Below are 23,502 nucleotides of genomic sequence, written 5' to 3' on the forward strand. Positions count from 1 at the left end.
TAACTAAATAGAAATATAATATAACCAAAAAGACAAACATTTTTAAGTTATCAACCATAAAAAACAAAAATAAAATGCTATCTGAAATTAAAATTTAAAAAAAAAATCAGCTTGTAAAAATAACTAAATAGAAATATAACCAAAAAACGTACTCGGTTACTTTCGTAACCTCGGTTCCCTGAGATACGGGAACGAGTACTGCGTCTGTAAAGACGCTTATGGGAAAAGCTCCTTTTCTCCTGAGACTGAAGCATTTCAATAACGCAGTGTAACTGCACGGCCATTGGTTCGTGCAGTGTTAAAGAAACGAACCAATGGCTCGGCAGCGGAGATGCACAAACCTATGGCGATGATTCGCGCCCGATCGCGCCAAAAGGGGCGGAGCATCTGGCTATATAAGCGAGCATTTCGCCATAGGGAACTCAGGTACTTCGACTGAAGCGACGACTGAGTCGTGCAGCTACCTAGCACGGCCAGCAACGCAGTACTCGTTCCCGTATCTCAGGGAACCGAGGTTACGAAAGTAACCGAGTACGTTCCCTTTCGATACTTTCACTCGTACTGCGTCTGTAAAGACGCTTATGGGGAACCAGTACAATCCCGCCGTTGCTAAGGTAGAGGAACGACTGACATGACCCTAGCACTAAAGGGCTAATAAGGGCCAATTTGTTCGATCAGATAACCTGATAAACATCCGTTCCAAGGAATAAGTACACTTGGAGCTCCACAGAGGCCAAGACGCACTATATATAACATACTGGTAAAACATACCACTATGTGGAAAGGACCCGAGTCTGTAAGACTGGAACGTCCAAGTTATAGAATCTAGCAAATGTGGACGGTGAGGCCCAGCCTGCCGCCGCACAAATCTCTGCAATGGAAACCCCACTAGACCACGCCCAAGACGAGGCGATGCCCCTCGTCGAATGGGCCCTTACTCCCATGGGACATTGTAGGCCCAAAGAGGAGTAAGCCAGCGTGATGGCTTCCACAATCCATTTGGATAATCTCTGTTTTGTGACCGAACACCCCTTGGTGCGGCCACCAAAACATACAAACAGCTGTTCTGACTGCCTAAAAGGGGCAGAACGCTCTATATAACATCTCAGAGCCCTGACAGGGCAGAGAGGGTTAAATCCCTGGTCTTGCTCCGTAGGAGGAAGAGCCAAAAGGGAAATAATCTGGTCTCTAAAGGGTGTAGAGAGACTTTTGGGAACATACCCATGCTTTGGCTTCAGGATGACCTTAGAGTCATTTTGCCCGAATTCCAAGCAAACGGGGCTCACAGAGAGCGCCTGTAAATCACCCATGCGTTTGACTGATGCTAATGCCAATAGCAGGGCAGTCTTCAACGTCAGGGGGCGAAGGCCTATGGACTGAAGCGGTTCGAAGGGAGGGCCCTTCAGGGCCCTCAACACTGTGGGTAAGTCCCAAGACGGAACCGTAATGGGGCGAGGGGGATTAATCCGCCTTGACCCCTTTAAGAAACGAACGACCAAGTCGTTCCTTCCCACAGATTGACCGTTTACAAGGTCATGGAATACCGCTATAGCTGCAACATAGACCTTGAGCGTGGAAGGGGATCTCCCCTTATCCAACAGCTCTTGCAAGAAGGACAATATCACAGATATGTCACATAAAATTGGGTCCGTACCACGGGTGGAACACCAGGCGGAAAAGACAGACCACTTGAGATCGTAGAGCCGCCTCGTAGAGGGTGCTCTAGCCTGTGAAATAGTACTCAAAACCGACTCAGGGAGACTTAAAGGCTCCCGTCTAGAGCCCAAACGTGTAGCGCCCACAATTCCGGTTGGGGGTGCCATATCGTTCTGTTCGCCTGTGTTAAGAGATCTCGTCTCAGTGGCACGGCCCATGGTGCTCTTGAGAGCAGCCTGGGAAGATCTGGAAACCAATGCTGGTTCTGCCAGAATGGAGCCACTAACAGGACTTTGAGTTTCTGTTCCCGCACTCGCCTGATGACCTGTGGCAGCAGAGCGATAGGAGGGAATGCGTATAACAGGAGATTGGGCCATTCTTGGGTCAATGCGTCCTGTTCCTTCGAAAAATAAATTGGGCAGTGATGATTGTCTTTTGAGGCGAAAAGATCTACTCGCGCCCTGCCAAAGACAGCCCATATTTGCTGAACCGTGTGAGGGTGAAGCGTCCATTCGTCTGAGGAGACGTTGCTCCGAGACAACATGTCTGCTCCCTGGTTCAGTTTGCCTGGCACATGCGTCGCTCTTAGAGAGCGGAAGTGCAGCTGAGCCCATTTCAGGAGACGTTCTACCATCGTAAATAGACGTCTCGACGAGAGGCCCCCTTGGTGATTTATGAAGGACACCACTGTCATGCTGTCCGAACGGACTAAGACATGGTGACCCTTCAGCGCAGGTAGAAGGGTGTGAAGGCCTAAACATACTGCTAGCATTTCCAAGCAGTTGATGTGAAGGCGACTCTCTGCTTTCGACCATAGGCCGAAAGCAGGCTGGCCGTCGCACAGCGCCCCCCAACCTAAGTTGGAGGCGTCTGTCGAGACCGCTTTCCTTCTGACCACCAAGTCCAGGGGAACGCCCTGTTCCATCCATTGAGCGCACCTCCAAGGAGCCAGGGCTGCTATACAGGCCCGATCTACCTTGATGCGCTGGCGTCCCAAACGCCACGCTTGAGGAGGAACCTTTGGTTTCAACCAGAACTGCAGGGGGCGCATTTGAAGCAGACCCAACTGAAGTACTGGAGATGCTGAGGCCATAAGGCCGAGCATCTTCTGAAAAACCTTGAGAGGGCGAAGGGCTCCTATTTTGAAGGAAGCCGCGAGCCTGCGAATGGCTTGGGCTCTCTGCGGCGCAACTGCTGCCTTCATTTGACGTGAGTCGAAAACTGCTCCCAGGAACGCAATGCGTTGGCTGGGAGACAGCACGCTCTTGGCAAAATTGACCTTGAGTCCTAGGCACTCTAAGTGGCTGAGGATTAAGGCTCTGTGGTGTGTTAGCTCGCTCTCTGACTGGGCTAGGATGAGCCAGTCGTCCAGATAGTTCAGGACGCGGATTCCCATCTGTCTCAGAGGGGAAAGTGCTGCGTCCATGCACTTTGTAAACGTGCGAGGGGCTAACGACAGTCCGAACGGAAGGACTGTATATTGATATGCCACTCCCTCGAAGGCGAATCTCAAGAATTGCCTGTGATGGGGGGCGATCTGAATGTGGAAGTATGCATCCTTCAGATCCAGTGAACAAAACCAGTCCCCTTTGCGTATCTGCGAGAGGATCTGTTTTAGTGTAAGCATTCTGAACGGCCGTCTCATGAGGGCGCGATTCAGCTGTCTGAGGTCGAGGATGGGGCGTAGACCGCCATCCTTCTTTGGGACGAGGAAGTAACGGCTGTAAAAACCTGACTCGCTCTGTGTTGGGGGGACCGTTTCCACGGCGCCCTTGGCCAACAGATTCTTTACCTCTAATCGCAAGACGTCTGCGTCTTTGCTGCGAACTGAGGTGGTGATCACACCATGAAAGCGAGGAGGTCTTCGAGCGAACTGGAGTACATAGCCTCGTTCTATTATACCCAAAACCCATTTTGACACTCCGGGGATGGCTTGCCATGCCGCGGATCGTGTCGCTAGGGGCTGCAATGGTTCGCACAGCTGTATGCTGTCTGAAAGCATTGGAAGAGGAAATTTGCTCTTTTCTTGAAAATGTTTGTTTTTTATTTTTCCCGCTATCACAGCGGTTTGCTGTAAGGGCGCTGATATAAAGGGCCCGTGAGTTACAGCTACATTTTTTACAAACATAAGTTCCCTTACACCCGGAACAGAACGGAGTGTAGAAGGGCTTAAAAGAGGCACTTTGGGGGCTGGTCCGGCTGCTGCGAGACTTGGCCCCTCCCTCTTCCTGCTGTTGAGATCAGGAAGACGCTGGCGGCGCCTGGTCCAGCACCACTCTTGGCCGAGGTCCCTGACGCTTAGGGAAGGGAAAGCGCTTGGCTGGGCGTGACCGAGGACGGAGCTCCGTCTGAGGCGCTGGTTGCGCAGCTGGGGGCGTGGCTTTCGCAGGCTGCTGAGTCGGCGCCGGCTTGGGGCGACTAGGAGCCGTTGCAGAGCTCGAGCGTTTGGGCAGGAAATGTCGCATGGCTTGGGACGATTTCTGCGCCGCGGTGAAGCGCTCCGCGAAACCCTCGACAGCTGGGCCGAACAGGCCGGTCGGCGAGATGGGGGAGTCAAGGAAGGCGACCTTATCCGCGTCCTTGATCTCCGTCAAGTTAAGCCACAAGTGGCGCTCCAGCACCACTAAACTGGCCATCGATCGCCCGATCGCCTGAGCCGTCATCTTCGTGGCGCGTAACGCCAAATCCGTAGCGCTACGTATCTCTCTGAGCGGGGAATCGTCCAGGTTCAACTCGTCCAGACCGCGGAGGAGCTTTGCTTGGTACACCTGGAGTACCGCCATAGAGTGAAGCGCTGAAGCTGCCTGTCCAGCAGACGAATACGCTCGTCCAGCGAGGGTAGAGGTCGTTCTGCAAGGCTTAGACGGGTGTGACGCTCTCGCCTTCCAACCGATAGCGGTGGGCGGGCAAAGGTGCGCAGCAACTGACTCGTCCAGCGGGGGCAGCTTCTCGTAGCCCTTTTCCTCAGCGCCATCGACCGTGGTGAGGGCAGCAGAAGAGGAAGTATGAAGGCGGGCGGAGTATGGAGCACGCCAGGACTTAGAGATTTCGTCGTGGACTTCGGGGAAGAATGGTGAAGCTCGCTGACGAGGGGCCTGGCGGCGCCCCGGCAGAAACCATTCGTCCAACCGGCTCCTAGAGGGCTCCTCGGGAGGAGACCATTGAAGATCCAGCTCCTCAACAGCTTTAGATAGGACGCGGAACAGTTCGGCGTCCATACCGGCGCTGGCGGCGCTGGATTGCGCAGACGGCAAGGGGGCGGGGTCATGGGAAGAGCCCGACAACTCCTCTGCGTCAGATGCGGCCAATGACATGCTGTCATCCTCGCATTCACTTCCTCCGAAGGAGACCAGATCGCTCGCAGCCGCAGAGGGACGCTGGTCAGGATGCAGGAAGAGAACTGGCGATTCCTCTCCATGTGGTGAAGGCGAGGCACGCAGGGTCTGAGCCGGCGTGAGCTCGCCTGTCACCACGCTCTTAGATCTCTTGCCCCGCTGCTTCTTCCTAGCAGGCTCTTGCGAGGAAGTAAGCGGGAGGGCGCGAGAAGCGGCGTCGCTCTCTGAAAAGAAAGCTAGCCGCGAGCGGAGGGAAGTGAGACTCATATTCCCGCAGTGGGAACATTCCGTCTCATTGAGCGCAGCCTCAGCGTGGGCGTGACCCAGGCACGAGACGCACTCAGCGTGAGTGTCAGCGGCGTGCAGAGGGGCTCTGCACGAGCGACAAAAACGCCGTGGCATTTGAAACAACGCCGTAGAAATTTGCTCTTAATTTGCTCTTTTAGATGTTCGCCGGATAGCAGCAGGGAATCAGCTCCGGAGCGTCAATCCGCCGAGCAGTGAAGATCCGCTGCGAGGCTCGTCAACGGCGAAGAAGAGGCTTGCTTGAGCGAAGTCTGCGTAGTCAGTCTCTGCGAAGATCAGAAGTCGTCGCTGAAGAAGAAGGATCTGAGTTCCCTATGGCGAAATGCTCGCTTATATAGCCAGATGCTCCGCCCCTTTTGGCGCGATCGGGCGCGAATCATCGCCATAGGTTTGTGCATCTCCGCTGCCGAGCCATTGGTTCGTTTCTTTAACACTGCACGAACCAATGGCCGTGCAGTTACACTGCGTTATTGAAATGCTTCAGTCTCAGGAGAAAAGGAGCTTTTCCCATAAGCGTCTTTACAGACGCAGTACGAGTGAAAGTATCGAAAGGGAACTAACATTTTTAGGTTATCAACCATAAAACAACTCCAAAATAAAATATTATTTGAAATTAAATATTTTAGAAATGTATCTCAGCTTGTAGAAATAACTAAATAGAAATATAACCAAAAAGAAAAAAATATATATAATTTATCAACCATAAAACAACTCAAAAATAAAATGTTATCTGAAATTAAATATTTAAAAATTTTATTTCAGCTAGTAAAAATAACTAAATAGAAATATAATGTAACCAAAAGACAAACATTTTTAAGTCATTTACCATAAAACAACTCCAAAATAAAATATTATTTGAAATTAAATATTTTAGAAATTTATTTCAGCTTGTAAAAATAACTAAATAGAAATATAACCAAAAATAAAAAAATATATATAATTTATCAACCATAAAACAACTGGAACATAAAATGTTATCTGAAATTAAATAACCATAAACTAAAAAAATAAAATTTTATCTGAAACTAATTTTTTTTTATTATAGCTAGTAAAAATAACTAAATAGAAAAAAAAAATATATATATATATATATATATATATAATTTATCAACCATAAAACAACTCGAACATAAAATGTTATCTGAAATTAAATATTTTAGAAATTTATTTCAGCTTGTAAAAATAACTAAATAGAAATATAATATAACCAAAAAGACAAACATTTTTAAGTTATCAACCATAAAACAACTCAAAAATAAAATGCTATCTGAAATTAAAATTTAAAAAAAATCAGCTTGTAAAAATAACTAAATAGAAATATAACATAACCAAAAAACTAACATTTTAAGTTATCAACCATAAAACAACTCCAAAATAAAATATTATTTGAAATTAAATATTTTAGAAATTTATTTCAGCTTATAAAAATAACTAAATAGAAAAATAACCAAAAAGAAAAAAATATATATAATTTATCAACCATAAAACAACTCGAACATAAAATGTTATCTGAAATTAAATATTTTAAAATTTTATTTCAGCTAGTAAAAATAACTAAATAGAAAGACAAACATTTTTAAGTTATTTACCATAAAACAACTCAAAAATAAAATGTTATCTGAAATTAAATATTTAAAAAAAATATTACAGCTTGTAAATATAACTAAATAACATAAAATAATCAAAATATAATATAATCAAAAAGACAAACATTTTTAAGTTATCTAAATCAGGTTCCCCAGATAAAATGAATGGGATTTTTTACTTCTGAACTCTATCCCCGAATTTGGCAAATAAGTCTTAAGCCTAGTTCTAGACTAAAACGCAAGTCAGAGCAGTTTCAACTGAAAAAACTTGCAATCGCTAATCTTTAGTATTGACTAGTGTCTTTGTTTTGTCTCAAGATGCACACCAGTCATGTTTTTTCAAAGGCACTTTATAAAAATAACTTATTTTGTCCTAATTGAACTTTGGCCTAATCCTGCTTTAAGCTTAGATATGTCTATGACACTGAGCCTGAATGAGTTTGGGACCAAAAAACCACTTAGCTTTCAAGCCCACCAGTGGATAGAGAGTGAAAAATAATATAATATAATAATATAAATGAAAAAAAAACATTGATTTCTGTCTCTTTCTCTGAAAGCCACACATTGATTTTGAGTCTACAGCCCAGAGGCATAAGATGACTTACAAAAATGACCAAAACCTCAACTAAAAATAAAATGAAAATGGAAAATACATAACTAAAAAAAATTATTATTTAAAAAAAAAAGCTATAATCTCAGTGATAGTAAAATCATTTGAATCATTGAGTATATAATAAGTAGTACCAATACACAGCACCTTCCCCTGAGCTAAAGGGTTTTGGTAAACCTTTCTTTCACCCATGAAAAACAAAGAGGAATTTTTAAGAAATGGCTTGAATCACTTTTTCCATGCATTTATGCCACAAATGAAGACTAAAGCTGTCAAGCCTCAAAAAAGACACAAAAGCACTATAAAAGGCTCATAAAAGTGGTTGGAATGACTCAAAGTCTTCTGAAGTCATACAATAGCTTACAATTCTGCTTTTGTGTTCCACACAAGAACAACATGAGTAAATGATGAGAGTTTTCCCCTGTGCTACTGTAAGCGATTGTCAATCTTATATCATCTAAATCTAGATAAGATGATGTCTTTGATCACTGATGCATGCATCTCCTTTCGTCACCTACAGCCAGGTCCAAGAGCATGGTGATGGGAGAGGCATCACGTGGCTCATGCCAGCCCACCTCACCCAGTCTCCAAGAGGGGGTGCTGAAGGCCGGCTGGCTGAAAAAGCAGAGGAGCATCATGAAGAACTGGCAGCTGCGCTGGTTTGTGCTGCGTGCTGACCATCTCTACTTCTACAAGGATGAGGAGGAGACCAAACCACAGGTAGTTTCGGCTTTGAAGATGCACAAATGTCTGCCTATGAAAAAAATCTGGAGTTGAACCGCTCTGAATTTGCCTCCCTGTAGAAGTCCAATGACTTCTACAGTACATGCAAATTTCTGTACTGTAAACTGAGACTGGATTAGACACTAGGGATGCACCAAAATTAGTTGAATAAGCAAAAAGGCAGAATAAATGATAGCGAACAATGGCGTGAGGCGATCAAATAGAGGTGTGCACTAATGCAGCAAACATGTGGTCAGTGTGGAAGCATCTAAACTGTCAGAGAAAGATGCAAAAATCATTCCAAGCAGTGACAGCGAGAGACTGTTTAGAAGCGTTACTGTATGATGACTGAAATCATCCATTAGTCAATAAACTCCAGAACCAGTGTTGTTTTCGTCAACGATGACGATGACGAAATCATTTCGTTGACGCAACTTTTTTTCATGACGATAACGAGACGATGACGAGATAAAAATGGCTCGTTGACGACTAAAACATGACGAGACGTGTGTGAGTTTTCGTTGACGAGACAAGAATGGACGAAAATGTTAGTGGGTGGTCCGTCAGACGTTTAAAATGCATGACATTTCTGCTTATTGTGCATGCCAATTAAAACCTAAAAAGTAACTGCTGCTATGGCAAGCCGTTTTAGCATTAAATGCTCTTTGCTATACTAGTATGGCAAGCCGTTTTAGCATTAAATACTCTTTGCCATACTAGTATGGCAAGCCGTATTAGCATTCCGTCCTTGTTTGTCTTTTATGTTTTAAAACATTCCTTCATAATTGTAATTATTGGTGAAAATAGTCGATCCGGAAGCTCACATTGTGTTGAACTATAGAGCTGCTATTTTCAGAACTTATAAGTGACACTACTCAACAGCAAAATACTTACTGACCTACATTAATTTTGTTAAAAGACTACTTTTTCCCCTTTTTTGACTAAAACTAGACTAAAACCTTTTTGACTTTTCGTCGACTAAAACTAGACTAAAACCTTTTTGACTTTTCGTCGACTAAAATTGGACTAAAACTATCACATATAGAAGTGACTAAAATTTGACTAAAACTAATAAGCATTTTAGTCCAAAAGACTAATACTAAGACTAAATCTAAGATGGTTGTCAAAAACAACACTGTCCAGAACGTTCTGTTGTCTAATACACCAATTGTATTTATTCTGACAGCAGCTCCTTAGCCAGGGTTCAAAGACCAAAGATGAGAATTATTCATAAATCTGCTGCTGCCAGCAAAAAGTAGGACTGAGGTCTTCTTGTGGGTTTCCACCAAAATAAAAGTCAACATTCATAATTGTCAGTATTGTTCTGTAAAATAAAATAAAAAAATAAGACAAAACTAATGATAACAATCATTACAACAGCTCTATTAATACATTTATTCTAACATTCTCCTTTGCTCAGCAAGGCTGCATTTATTTGTTCATTAAAAACACATGCCTGATTCAAAAAGGGGGTCTTAAAAATGGCCAAAGAATATTATTTGACTAACTTATTAAGTTACATTGTGCTTTGTTTGTAGGCTATAACATATACTAAAATGTTAAAAATGCACTGTAAAAATATTTCACTAGTTTCAACTTAAAAACTTAAGTTCAGCAGCTGCCTTAAAATTTTAAGTTAAATTAACTTAAAACTTTAAGTTATTTCAACTCACGACAATAAAATTAGTTGAAATTACTTGTAGTTTTATGTTGATTTAACTTAAAATGTTAATGCAGCTGCTGAACTTATGTTTTTAAGTTGAAACTGGTGACAACTTTTTACAGTGTGTTGTTTTATAATTAATTCTTTACTTTGAAAAGCAAGACAAAACTGTAAAAAAAATAAAAAATATTGGCTATTTAATTAGTGCAATGGTGAAAATAAATTGGCAAAATACATGGGGGAAAAACACGAAAAACTGTGTTCGGTAACCAAGAATTTTAATTTCGGTGCATCCTTATTAGACATCTCTTTTCAAAACTCCATCATACAAAGATACAGCTGAGACCCCTGCAATCAAAGATGGAGAGCAGCAGCATGTCAACTTAATGTTAGCAATGTTTACAAATGCAAAATAGCACAAAATTACAACTCATTAAAAGCCCATTCATTTTCTCCATAAAGTAGCTGATAGTTCATCTCTTATAAACTTTTAAATACAGACCTACTGTGAGCTTTGGCTAAACATGATTTAGCTGAAGCCTTCATTTTGCATTATTTAATTGTGTTTAACAGCAGAATTACTGGTGAAAGCTACATTACCCACATAAAATATCATGAATTCAAAGCATCACTGCAAATCAAATGCTGTACTGGGTAACTAATTACATGTAATCTGGATTATGTAATCAGATTGCAAAAATTAAGTACTTGTAATTAGAATATATTACATTTTAAAATGCTCATAATCAGATTACAGTTACTTTTTAATGGATTACATGATTACATATGTGACCCTGATTACATGTGAGACTGCAAAACCCAACAATACATTGTATAGGTCAAAATTATAGATTTTTCTTTTATGCCAAAAATCATTAGGATATTAAGTAAAGATCATGTTCCATGAAGATATTTTGTAAATTACCGCAAATACATCAAAACTTAATTGATTAACAATATGCATTGCTAAGAACTTCATTTGAACACGTTTAAAGACGATTTTCTCAAGATTTAGATTTTTTTGCACCCTCAGATTACAGATTTTCAAATAGTTGTATATTGGCCAAATATTGCCCTATCCTATCAAACCATACATCAATGGAAAGCCTATTTATTTAAAATTTCAATTTAAAAAAATTGACTCTAATGACTGCTTTTGTGCAGTAAATTATCCAAATTTACTGATTCTCCCTAATTATAAATAATCCTACTATATGTCATAGCATTCAACTTGGACAATATTCACAATATTATAATATGCTTCCTTCATATCAGTATGGTACATTTAACAGTAAGTTCACAACAAGTTTAAAAAGTAATCTAAAAAGTAGTCAGAATACATTACCTAACATAAAATTACGTTACTAACTAGTTTTCAGCATGTAATGATCGCTACAATTTGTAGGTAATCTACCTAGCACTGTACGCATATTTTGCAATAAACATAAAATGTTGTTTTTATTCACACAATGCTTCATAGGTTTGTAGTTCTTTTCCTAAGTCGATAAGTACAGTCGGTTGTCTTTTTGTCCAATTTTCATCCACTTTTTTCTTTCAAATGACAGTTTGTAATGTTTTTGATCACCTTGTAGCTGGTTGACTTGGTTCATAGCTTATATAACTCCAAAACAACGACTTTTTAAATATCATCTATGGGAAAAAAGAATGGAAAGAAAGTGAGCATGCACTGTTAGCAAAATAAACTGTTCTTGGTTTCATTAAAAAAAAAAAAATTACTCATGACAGTCGCTCAGTTAAAAAATCTATTTTTTTAGTCACTAACAAAAGAACAGCTCTTAAGAGTCTTATAAACTATTAAAAGTGTTTTAATTTAACTTAATGCAAAACATGCACAACTGAGAGTCACAATCCATGCTTATTTTAAGTGAGTTTGACGGATCTGAAACAAATGGGACCACAAAAAAGGTCACCAATCTGCTTTTTGAACACTTTGCACACTTTCTAGTTTCTAGACAGCTCTTTATGTTCAAGCATCATGTGATAAAGAGTTATTAGTAAGTGCGAACTCCTCCATTTATGCCCAGTTGCTTCACATTTCCACCACAATCCAAGCTTGCACATTGCTTTTAGCAGGTTTTGAGCATCTCATATTAAGCAATCAATACGGTCCAGCCTTAGTAAGTTCGTCCGTCAGACTGACAAGTGTGATGAACAGCGTCTCTCACAGGAGTTTGTCAATACTCATCCAAGCACCATTAATCTGTGCCCATGCAGCGCTGGCCAGGATGTGTGTGAAAATGTCAATCCCACCCACTTTTCTTGCCTTTAATCAATGGGATTCAAAGTGGAAGGGCTGTGTAGGCAAATCTCATAGCAAATCACACACTGAGATAAAAGGAGACAGCAGAGACCGGTCCGTATCGAGCGGTGATATAGAAGGAAAACTGGGGCTATCAAATGCTACAGTATCTTCTAACTTAAGACGAGACCTTGCAGGCGAAGAGAGTAAAAAAATTACCCAGTTAATTAATTACATTGACAATTGCAAACATTTTTTGTATTACAATTTTTTTTTAAATGTTAGGTTGCAAATGAGGCATTATTTAATGAAATATGCACTAATTTGCATTTCTAGTACAAAAATCTAAACACTGGATGAAGTCAGGCTCACAATTCTTGTTTTGTTTTGTTTTGTTTTTTACATACAGTAGAGTCAAATGTTTTTACATAGGGGATTTTGGGTATCTTATTTTGTCACTCCATAATTCAGAAAAACAAACTTAGAACAGACAGAAACCTATATTTTTGACTATTTTGGGGGGAATAAAATGTTGTATAAAATTAAGCAAATTATATATGAATAAATCCCTCTGTAAATACCTTCAGAATATAGACAGGAATTAAAATGTAAAGTTTGGTGTGTGTAAGAGCTGCTGAAGTGGAGATTTATGCCTCAGTGTAGGAGAAAAAACTCTTGGCCTTTAAAAATATGGATTGTAATTGAAATCTATTGACACAAATAGATAAAGTGCTATAAAAGAAACACTTAACAGTGTCTTTTGGGTGTTTTCTTTAGACCAGTCTGAAAAAAACACTTCATGAAACACCAAAAAGCCCAAAATCTCAAACTTGACAGGTGCATGAAAAAACAGTGTTTTGGATTATTTTGGATCCCCAAACATTTTTTTAACAATTTTCTTATCAAATTTTTTAATTCAAATTGTTCTTAAGACAAAACTCTTAAGAAGTATTTGAATTCTTTTGACATATTATTTAACTTCCTAAAGAATTTTCCAAGAATTGAACATTCTTTCAAACTTTCTGGAATGTATCTTAACCTCTTGGAGCTATGAGGTTCTGTCCTCTGTAGAGGACATTAGTTTTTAGCGATTTCTCTGAGACCTTACATATCACCATTTTAAGTCTGGATGTCATGTACAGAGCACATTCAGGGCTTTTTAGAAATAATAAATGTTTAGAAATTTTTCAGCATGACCACTCCCTCTCCTTGGTCTTTAAAAATGTCTGACATTAATTTAGTGATCAAATGTATCACCCTTATGGTAATATAATATTGATAATGATAATATTTTGTAATGATAATTTAAATCTGACTAATTTTTAAACTGTTTGTCATAAAACAACATATCAGGAAAATCAAAATATACCTTTCTGTTATAAAACAGGGCATCACTTTCATGCATGTCGACTGTAGAGGACACCAGGATTTAAAGCATGTTTATTACACATTTTGGGAGACACAGTCTAGTGAATAAGGTAAAAAATATATTTAAATATTGCTATGTAATATTAGATATTATTGTGAAAATCTTGCAAATTTTTACTTAAATTATTACACTTATTTTTTCATTATATGTTGCCCCAAAGACACATCAACATGCAAATTAAATACAGTTTATAGATGCATTGTTTGTAATGGGAAAACATGTTCATGGTCATTTTACACAAATTTTGTATAAAGAAAAATGTTATATCAAATCATTCTGTTATATGTTTCATAACATAGTTAAAAATCATCTTAAAATTTAAAAATTTGAAAATTGATTTGTGATTAAAACAAAAATCTTACTTTTTGCCTTATGTCTATTCATGCCATTTAAAAAAAAAAACTGGACTTTTTAAAATCCTTTAAATTTTATGAAATTAAAAAATACTATTTTATTTACTATTATTAATTACTATTAATATTTTTAACCCAGACCCTGAATTGTGAGATTTAACAGTGATATATAATTTAAAAAATTTGATTCTTCCAATAAATCAACAGAGGGAGAAATCTAAAATCAAAACAGTTAAAAAAAAAACAATAACCAAACAGATTGAGCTGCCTGACTAAAAGCATTTGGGAAATTCTAACCCCAAATCTTCCCTCATTTTGTTGCCCTGGTGAATAATCTCTGGATTTCATTCAGTTCACAGTTTATCTAATTGAAGGAGCCACTTAGAAAATGTGTAGCATGGCAAACCGCCACATCTTCAGGCTTTTGTTAATACAATAGTCTCGAAATCCCTGGTTTCAGATATTCAGAAGAAGAGGAGACTTGATGCTGATTAAAGAATTACATTCAAGTGAACATGGTAATTAAGTCTGATTGATTTAATAGGTCAGTAAAGGTTAAGTGATGCATTTCAAACTATTCATCTGTGCAGGGCTGCATCTCACTGAAGGGCAGCCAAGTGAACGAACTGACGGCCAACCCAGAAGAACCCGGACGACAGCTTTTTGAGATTGTGCCAGGTAAGCAGATCTTCATTTCAAATCAAATCAATGTCCTGTACAAAAACCAACATGTTTAAATGGCTCAGAAAGTGTCAGGAAATCAAGTAGTCCTTCCAGACGTGATTTCGCCCCAGAATGTTTTACTGATGCTGGCTGTGTGTTGGTTTTATTTATGACGAGTAAATAACACATAAGTGTGAGACCCACTAAAGCTCCTTTTTTAAACAATAAAGCGAAGAAACTTGAATGTACATTGTTGGTTAAAACTTTGGGATCAGTAAGATTTTTAATGTATTTTGAATAAGCTTCAAATGCTCATTAAGGCTGCATTCATTTGATCAAAAATACAGAAAAATAAATAATAATGTGAAATATTTTTGCAATGTAAAAAACATGCTTTTATTTTAATATACATTAAAAATCTAATTTATTTCTGTGATCAAATCTGAATTTTTCAGCATCAATCCTCCAGTCTTCAGTGTCACTTCAGAGTCTATTTTAACTGCATTTAGTGAAAATATAAATCTTTTCTATAAAATATACACTACTGTTCAAAAGTTTGGGGGTTTTATTCTTTCTTTTTTGAAAGAAATTATTACTTTTATTCAGCAAGGATGTGTTAAATTGATCAAAAGTGATAGCAAAGACGTATATTGTTAGAAAAGATTTTTATTTTGAATAAATGCTGTTCTTTTTAACTTTTTATTTATTCCCCAAAAAAAATATGTTGTAGCACAGTTGTTGCCAACATTGATAATTCTACTGTCTTCAGTGTCACATAATCCTTCAAAAATCATTCTAATATGCTGAATTTTTATCAGTGTTGGAAACAGTTGTGTTGCTTAATATGTTTGTGAAACCTGTGATACTTTTTTCAGGATTCATTGATGAATAAAAAGTTAAAAAGAACAGTATTTATTTAAAAACAGAAACATTCTTCTAACAATATACACTACTGTTCAAAAGTTTGGGGTCAGCAAATTTTTATTCTTTCTTTTTTTGAAAGAAATTATTACTTTTATTCAGGAAGGATGTGTTAAATTGATAAAAAGTGACATTATTATTTTGAATAAATGCTGTTCTTTTTAACAGTTTATTCATTAAAGATTCCTGAAAAATGTCTCAAAGGTTCCAAAAAAATATTTGGTAGTGCAACTATTTCCAACATTGATAATTCTAATAATAAATAATGAAAATTCAGCTTGCATCACAGGGAAAAAAAAAATACTTTATAATGTATATTAAAATAGAATCCATTATTTTATATTATAATAACATTTTGCAGTATTATTGTTTTTTTTCCTCTATTTTTGATCAAATAAATGCAGTCCCAAACTTTTAAACGGCAATGTAAACTACATAGCTCTTGCTCAGCTAACCGGAGTCAACCTCCAAATGCCCTCCAAATCCATTCAGTGTTAACAAGATATTAAATTCTCTCTAAATCCTTAAGATGATACCTGATGTTTATCTCCCTTTCTCTCTTTTGCACATGCTAATCACATTAAAACGGAAATGCAGAAATGCGGAAATCTCTGAAAATGCAGTCCTGTCTGCTCAAGCCAAAGATAGCGATGTGACAAAAAAGAAGAAAAACTGCAGAATAAGAATAAAATCAACCTGTGCGGATCCTGGTTACGAATGACCTCATTCTTGTTGGTTAACATGCAATAGTTTCACTAGGGGTGTGAATACTTTTGCATATAACATAATAAATTCTGATGCATTTTTGTAGATCATCCCAGAATCGTTCAAGAAAGAATTAGGATGCATTTTTCAGCTCTAAAGTGCATCATTCGGTGTTAACCAAAGTAATGCACCAAACACAATAAATAAACCAGCCAAACACACACAGCATGGGACATTAGCAGTGGTTTCCTAGACCCAGCACCACTTTCTCATGTCAGATCAGTCAACACACCATCTCCTCCCCAGAGAAGAGTCCTTAACCACAGACTCCGTCTGACCGGCATGCTTCAGCTCCTTTGAGTCAAACAAGCTTATTGGCAAAGTCCCTATTCCATGCAAAACAAACAATAACATGATACAAAGCAGATTTCAGGGCTCTCTCTTGCTTCTCAACTTTAAAATGAGTTGGTAGTCATTTGTCAGGAGATATCCGGCCCTCTAAAACAATGAAGAAGTTCCAAAAACAATGAAGAAACGGAAAGATTTGATTAGCAACTGCACAGAAACGGAAAAACTGGCATTTATAAACATTTAAAGGCCCAAGCTGAATTAAAATTATCCAATTTGGTGCATATGATATGGCCACAAAGATTAAATTCTGATAGTCTGAGATCTTCATAACAGTATAACTTGCATAACAGACTGCTTGCATAAAATTATATAAATCCCCCAATGATAATATTTAAATGCTTAAATGCTTTTTTATCAAAACAATAATGCAATGCAATCCAATGATGATTGAGAGATGGACAACTAAACGTTCCTCAAAAGCCTGATGATCATTTTTCAAACTCACTTATTTTTCTAAAAAATATGCATGGATAATCAAGTAAACCTACACTACCAGTCAAAAGTTTTTGAACATTAGGATTTTTTATTTCTGTTCACCAAGCCTGCATTTATTTGATCCAAAGTACAGAAAAATCTGTAATATTTTGAAATATTTTTATTATTTAAAATAAATATTTTCTATTTGAGTATATTGTTAAATGTAATTTATTCCTGTGATTTCAAGGCTGAATTTTTAGCATCATTACTCCAGTCACATGATCCTTCAAAAATCATTCTAATATGCTGATTTGCTGCTCAAAAAAAAATTATTATTATTATTATTATTATTATGTTGAAAACAACTGACTAGATTTTTTCAGGTTTCTTTGATGAAAAGATAGTTCAGAAGAACAGCATTTATCTGAAATAGAAATCTTTTGTAACATTATATGTCTTTATCATCGCGTTTGATCAATTTAAAGCATCCTTGCTAAAAAAGTATTGATGTCTTTCATATCCCCCCCCAAAAAAAATCTGATTTCAGATAAATTCTGATCTGTGGATCTTCATATTCAAAGAAACCTGAAAAAAAAAAATTATTCAACCGTTTTCAACATTGATACTAATCAGAAATGTTTCTGATTCTGAAATGTTTCAAATCAGCTTTTTTTTTATGATTTCTGAAGGATCATGTGACACTAGAGTATTGATGCTAAAATTTGACTTTGATCAAAGGAATAAATTACACTTTAAAATTTATTCAAACAGAAAAATGTTGTTTTAAATAGTAAAAATATTTCAGAATTTTACTGTTTTTGCTGTATTTTGGATCATATAAATGCAGGCTTAGTGAGCAGAAAAGACCTTCTTTAAAAAACATTACAAATCTTTCTGTTCAAGAACTTTTGACTGGTAGTTTAAGTTGCTTCTGTCCAGTACGTGTTAACCTTGAAATAATGAAAATATTATAAAAGTTATTCCTATGTTCAGTTCATAAATACCAGTAAAGAAGACTGTGTACAGCAGGAAAATAAAATCCAAAAATATCCAACAATGGCTCCATTCATTGCAGGGACATAAATGACAAGTGCTGATACAGAAATGGGATCTTAACCAGTGGGAAAAGCCTGGCATTATTGGGAGATTTTCATGCTTCTGTTTGCAAGCCACTTAGAGAATCACAGAGCATGCTTGTGACCAGAGTCCTGGCAGCCTCTGGATATTCTAACCCATGCTTTCTATGCAAAGTTTTAGTGATATTTAGTGAGATTTCTGCTAGTGAGGATTTCCCCAAGCATCAGGTCCTCTGAGATGGATGCATCTGGTGTGCTGCTTGTTTGCTTAAGTGCACCGAGGCGTTTAGAAAGGACTAACAGAGCAGGCCGTCTCCTTCTGTCAGTCTACCGTGAGAAGTCAGTGGGAATGAGAGAAACAGAAGTGAACTGGTGCTGCTTGAGCTGAACTGAGATATCAAAAGTATTTTCTACTCTCTGGATTTCCCGGGACGTACAGTATGGACTAGCGTGATCCAGATCTTTTTCTTATGCTCTCTGGGACGTTTGAGATGTAGATGACAACTATCGGAGATTTGTTTCCGAAAGCGATGGTTTGAAGCAAACACATCTGCAGTATGAATTCTGTGTCGTGCTGTGTTTGGGTTCATGGCCGATCTGTTGGAGTAAGAGACATGGCAGAACATTAGAACAAGATCAATCCCTCCAGTGCATCATGGGGCAGGGCTGCTGTAAGCCAGGGAGGCACAAACCAAAACTACCACAAGGTAATATCTTTGTCCATGCACTGACATTGAATTCTCTTTAAAATATTGTTACGTTGTTGGGGTAAATAACAAATATACAAAGGGCTAGAAATGCTGGGATATGGTGGTTTGTTATTGTTGTGTAGAATAGTTCAATAATATATGTATTTTTTCATTTCAGTAGTAAAACCAGACATTGTAACTTTTGTAACTTTCTACGTATGATAAATAAGACAAATGAACTTGTTAGTACTAAGTATATATATATATATATATATATATATATATATATATATATATATATATACACTGCAAAAAAATGCATTTCTTACTTAGATTTTTTGCCTTGTTTCCAGCCGAAATATCTAGAAATTCTTAAATCAAGAAAGATTTTCTAGACGAGTAAAAATTATTATTTGTTTTCAGAAAAAACAAGTCAAAATTAAGTGAGTTTTTGCTTAAAACAAGCAAAATAATGTAAGCAAAACAAATTTATTTCAAACAGAAAACAAGATTATTTTTCTTACCACATTGGCAGATTATTTATGTTGTTTCAAGCAAAAACTCCCTTAATTTTGACTTGTTTTTCTGAAAACAACAAAATAAGTTTTACTTGTCTAGAAAATCCTTCTTGATTTAAGAATTTCTTTATTTTTGGGGGGCTGGAAACAAGACAAAAATTTAAGTAAGAAAAGCATTTTTGCAGTGTTCACCTTAAAAAAAATAGAATCAGAAGTTGAACTTGTTGAAATCTGATATTAGAATAGAACTACAGTTTGTTTAGGTAATAACGTCCTTTTAAAAATAACAAATCAGGTCAAAATTTTAAAATCCCCCTTTCAGAATCTGAAAAATGTTAATTATATTATCAAAACAAGAGGGATCCTACAAAATGCATGTTATTTTTTATTCAGTACTGACCGGAATTTTTAAAGATATTTCACATAAAAAATGTTTACATATAGTCCACAAGAGAAAATAATAGTTGAATTTATATTATGGTGTTGTTACCATAGCTGTGTTTTTTTTTTTTTGTTTAGTGATAGTTGTCCCTGCAATTTTGCATTAAAGAAAACTTTTTGAATTTAAAGATCAGGGTAAATTTTACTAATTTTATCTTCTGGGAAACATGTAAGAATCTTCTGTAGCCTCTGAAGGGCAGTACTAAATGAAAAAAATATGATATTTATGCAAAATAAGAACACATCTTACACATCTTTTTCCGTTCTAAAGTTTTCACCCCCCGGCTCTTATGCATGTTTTTTCCTTCTGGAGCATCAGTGAGTGTTTGAACCTTCTGTAATAGTTGTATATGAGTCCCTCAGTTGTCCTCAGTGTGAAAAGATGGATCTCAAAATCATACAGTCATTGTTGGAAAGGGTTCAAATACACAAAAAATGCTGGAAAACCAAAGAATTTGTGGGATCTAAAGAATTTTTCTGAAGAACAGCAGACAGTTTAACTGTTCAGGACAAACAAGGGACTCATGAACAACTATCACTAAACAAAAAACACCGCTGTGGATCATTCAGCTAACAAATCAAGGGGATGTAAACTTTTGAACAGGGTCATTTTTATAAATTCAACTACTATTTTCTCTTGTGGACTATATGTAAACATCTTATTCAGGTCAGTACTAAATAAACAAGAAAATGCATTTTGTATGATCTCTCTTATTTTGGTAAAATAATCAACATTTTGCAGATTCTAAATTGAGGATGTACATTTTTGACCTCAACTGAAAGACATTAAAAGAAAAAAGAAAAAACTGTAAAAAACAAAATTTAAACAACTTTATAGTTGAAATAATACGAGTTTTGACAAAAACAAATTTTATAAAAAAATGATAAACATTGGTCTGAACAAAAACAAAAGACAGGCTGAACAAAAATGCACAGTAAATGGATCTTATGCACTGCAAAAAAATGCTTTTCTTATTATTTTTTGTCTTGTTTCCAGCCAAAATATCTAAACATTCTTAAATCAAGAAGGATTTTCAAGACGAGTAAAAATTATTTTCTTGTTTTCAGAAAAAACAAGTCAAAATTAGGTGAGTTTTTGCTTGAAACAAACAAAATAATCTGCCAATGGGGTAAAAAAAATAATCTTATTTCAAACAGAAAACAAGATTATTTTTCTTACCCCATTGGCAGATTATTTGGCTTGTTTCAAGCAAAAAAGCACTTCATTTTGACATTTTTTTCTGAAAACAAGACAATTTTTACTTATCTAGAAAATCCTTCTTGATTTAAGAATGTTTAGATATTTTGGCTGGAAACAAGACAAAAAATCTAAGTAAGAAAAGCATTTTTTGCAGTGTAGAAATGCAAAAATGCAGAAATACAGCGGTTACCCAGCACACAAAGCAGGCACTGCATTTAAAAACACTACTTTAGTAGGCATTATATGGAGGTAATATAAAAATATAATGCCTTTGAAACTTTTCTGAAGACGGTCAGTTCCACCTCCCCAAATAAAAGCTCCTCAGATTTGCTTGGATAACTTGAATGGCCTATTTCAATGTAACAATAGCGAATGTTGTCGAAAGGCAATGGGTTTGTGTGTATACAAACTGTTTACTGTTTAATTGGTTAAAAATATATCCTTAGATTAAACCAATAATCGAAAGAAATGGCACTATAATCACCTAATAAGAGTAAGAGTTGTGGATGTTCTCATTAGTGCCTTATAACTCTAGCCTGTTTGTTTTCATGTAGTGTTTGCCTGCTATGTGGCATCTGTCAGTGATGTTAATAAGGAGCATAATCACTCCTGCTTGTAATATGTCTCCAAAGGTCAATTTGAGATAAGCTTTTTCAGTCCTTTGCATTATAAAACAGCCCATAATGCAGATCACGCATCTCTGCAGCAACGACAGTCATGGGTTCGATTTCCCGAAAACACACATAAATGCTTCCAAATGCATGAATAAAACAAATGAAACAAAGTAAACACAATTGCATGTTGAGACCATAATTGTGTATGTGTCAAAGCCTGTACTCAATCATCCTTTAATAAACAAACTGGTTGTTTGAAAATGCATTCTTTCGGCACAAGATCAGCAGACATTCTGACACTTCCTAAAGAGACTTGAATGCTAACAAAATGCCACACCATGGTGAGAAATGAGGGTTGCCTTCAAGTCAGCTTCCACTCTGTGTGAGAGCGTTAGCCTCAGACGTACCGCTGGGTCTGATTGTCTTATTTATCTTAATTGCATCAGTACTTGGTTTTTTCCATTCTGTCGACACTGCTGTGAGCACTTATCTTCTCATGACTTATTCCTCTAGTCATTTTATCCGGCCGCCAGAATATTGGCTGTTCAATGCTTCTGATTTGGCCTTTATCGTTGTGAAGCTTTGAACTGAAGCCATTGTGAAGGTCTTTGTATTTTTTATCCCTTACTGTTGCAAACCCAGTGGGTAATGGGAAGTGTCTTTGTTGCTTTGGCTCTTTCTAGGTCTGTTTTAAATTAATGATTTGAGAGGTGTTCAACTTCTCATGCCAATGATGGCGAGAGGGACTGAACTGGTTTGGCACTAAAACCTTTAAGTACTACTGTAATATATCTCACTGATACATGGAGACATTTACCAACAAGAGACATATCAAAATTACCATATAAAAGGCATGGATGCTTGTTTCCACCACAGAATAAAAAAAAACTATCAAAAGATAATTATGACATTTTGTCTCACAATTCTGACGTTTTTCTCATAAATGTGAGATACAAACTCGCAATTGCGAGTTATAATGTCAGAATTATTCAACATAACAATTGTGAGACATAAAGTAAAGAATTATGACTTTTCCTTGCAATTGTGTTTGTCTGGCAATTTTGAGTTCTTTTCTCAGAATTGTGAGATATAAACTCTCAACTGAGAATTAGAAAGTCCATTCCTGAGGAAAAAAGTCACAATTCTTAAATTTTCCTTACAATTTATAAAACTTTAAAAGTCCCAAATGCATGTTATAAAGCCAAAATTGTGAGATATAAATAAAAAAATGTCAGAATTTTATATTTTATAAGTTTATATTTTGCTATTCTTAGAAAAAAGTCAGAACTGCGAGATCTCACTGATACAGTGCAACATTTACCAACAAGAGACACTTTTTAAAATGACCATATACATGAACTTTCTAAAAGGCATGGATGCTTGTTTTCACCACAGAAGAAAAAAAGCAATCAAAGGATAATTATGACATTTTATCTCACAATTCTGACGTTTTTCTCATAACTGTGAGATACAAACTCTCAATTGCGAGTTATAATGTCAGTATTATTCAATATCACAATTGTGAGACATAAAGTAAAGAATTATGACTTTTCCTTGCAATTGTGTTTGTCTGGCAATTTTGACTTCTTTTCTCAGAATTGTGAGATATAAACTCGCAACTGAGAACTAGAAAGTCCATTTCTGAGGAAAAAAGTCATAATTCTTACATTTTCCTTACAATTTATAAAACTTTAAAAGTCCCAAATGCATGTTATAAAGGCAAAATTGTGAGATATAAATAAAAAAATGTCAGAATTATAAGTTTATATCTTGCTATTCTTAGAAAAAAGTCAGAACTGTGAGATCTCACTGATACAGTGCAACATTTACCAACAAGAGACACTTTTTAAAATGACCATATACATGAACTTTCTAAAAGGCATGGATGCTTGTTTCCACCACAGAATTAAAAAAAACTATCAAAA

At 37.0% G+C, this 23,502-nt stretch overlaps 1 protein-coding gene across 1 annotated transcript in view; it reads left to right on the forward strand.

Annotated features, from left to right (window-relative positions):
* Positions 1-8,023: 8,023 nt before the first annotated feature.
* arhgap22b (Rho GTPase activating protein 22b) overlaps positions 8,024-23,502 on the forward strand; it is a 36,104-nt gene continuing 20,625 nt past the window's right edge. The window contains exons 1-2 of the mRNA XM_073828667.1: positions 8,024-8,213; positions 14,512-14,599. Of these exons, the coding sequence (XP_073684768.1) occupies positions 8,028-8,213; positions 14,512-14,599 (274 nt within the window). The 5' untranslated portion in view covers positions 8,024-8,027. The remainder of the gene's footprint in view (positions 8,214-14,511; positions 14,600-23,502) is intronic.

This window comes from Garra rufa, chromosome 22 (assembly GCF_049309525.1).
Source record: "Garra rufa chromosome 22, GarRuf1.0, whole genome shotgun sequence".
Lineage (NCBI taxonomy): Eukaryota > Metazoa > Chordata > Actinopteri > Cypriniformes > Cyprinidae > Garra > Garra rufa.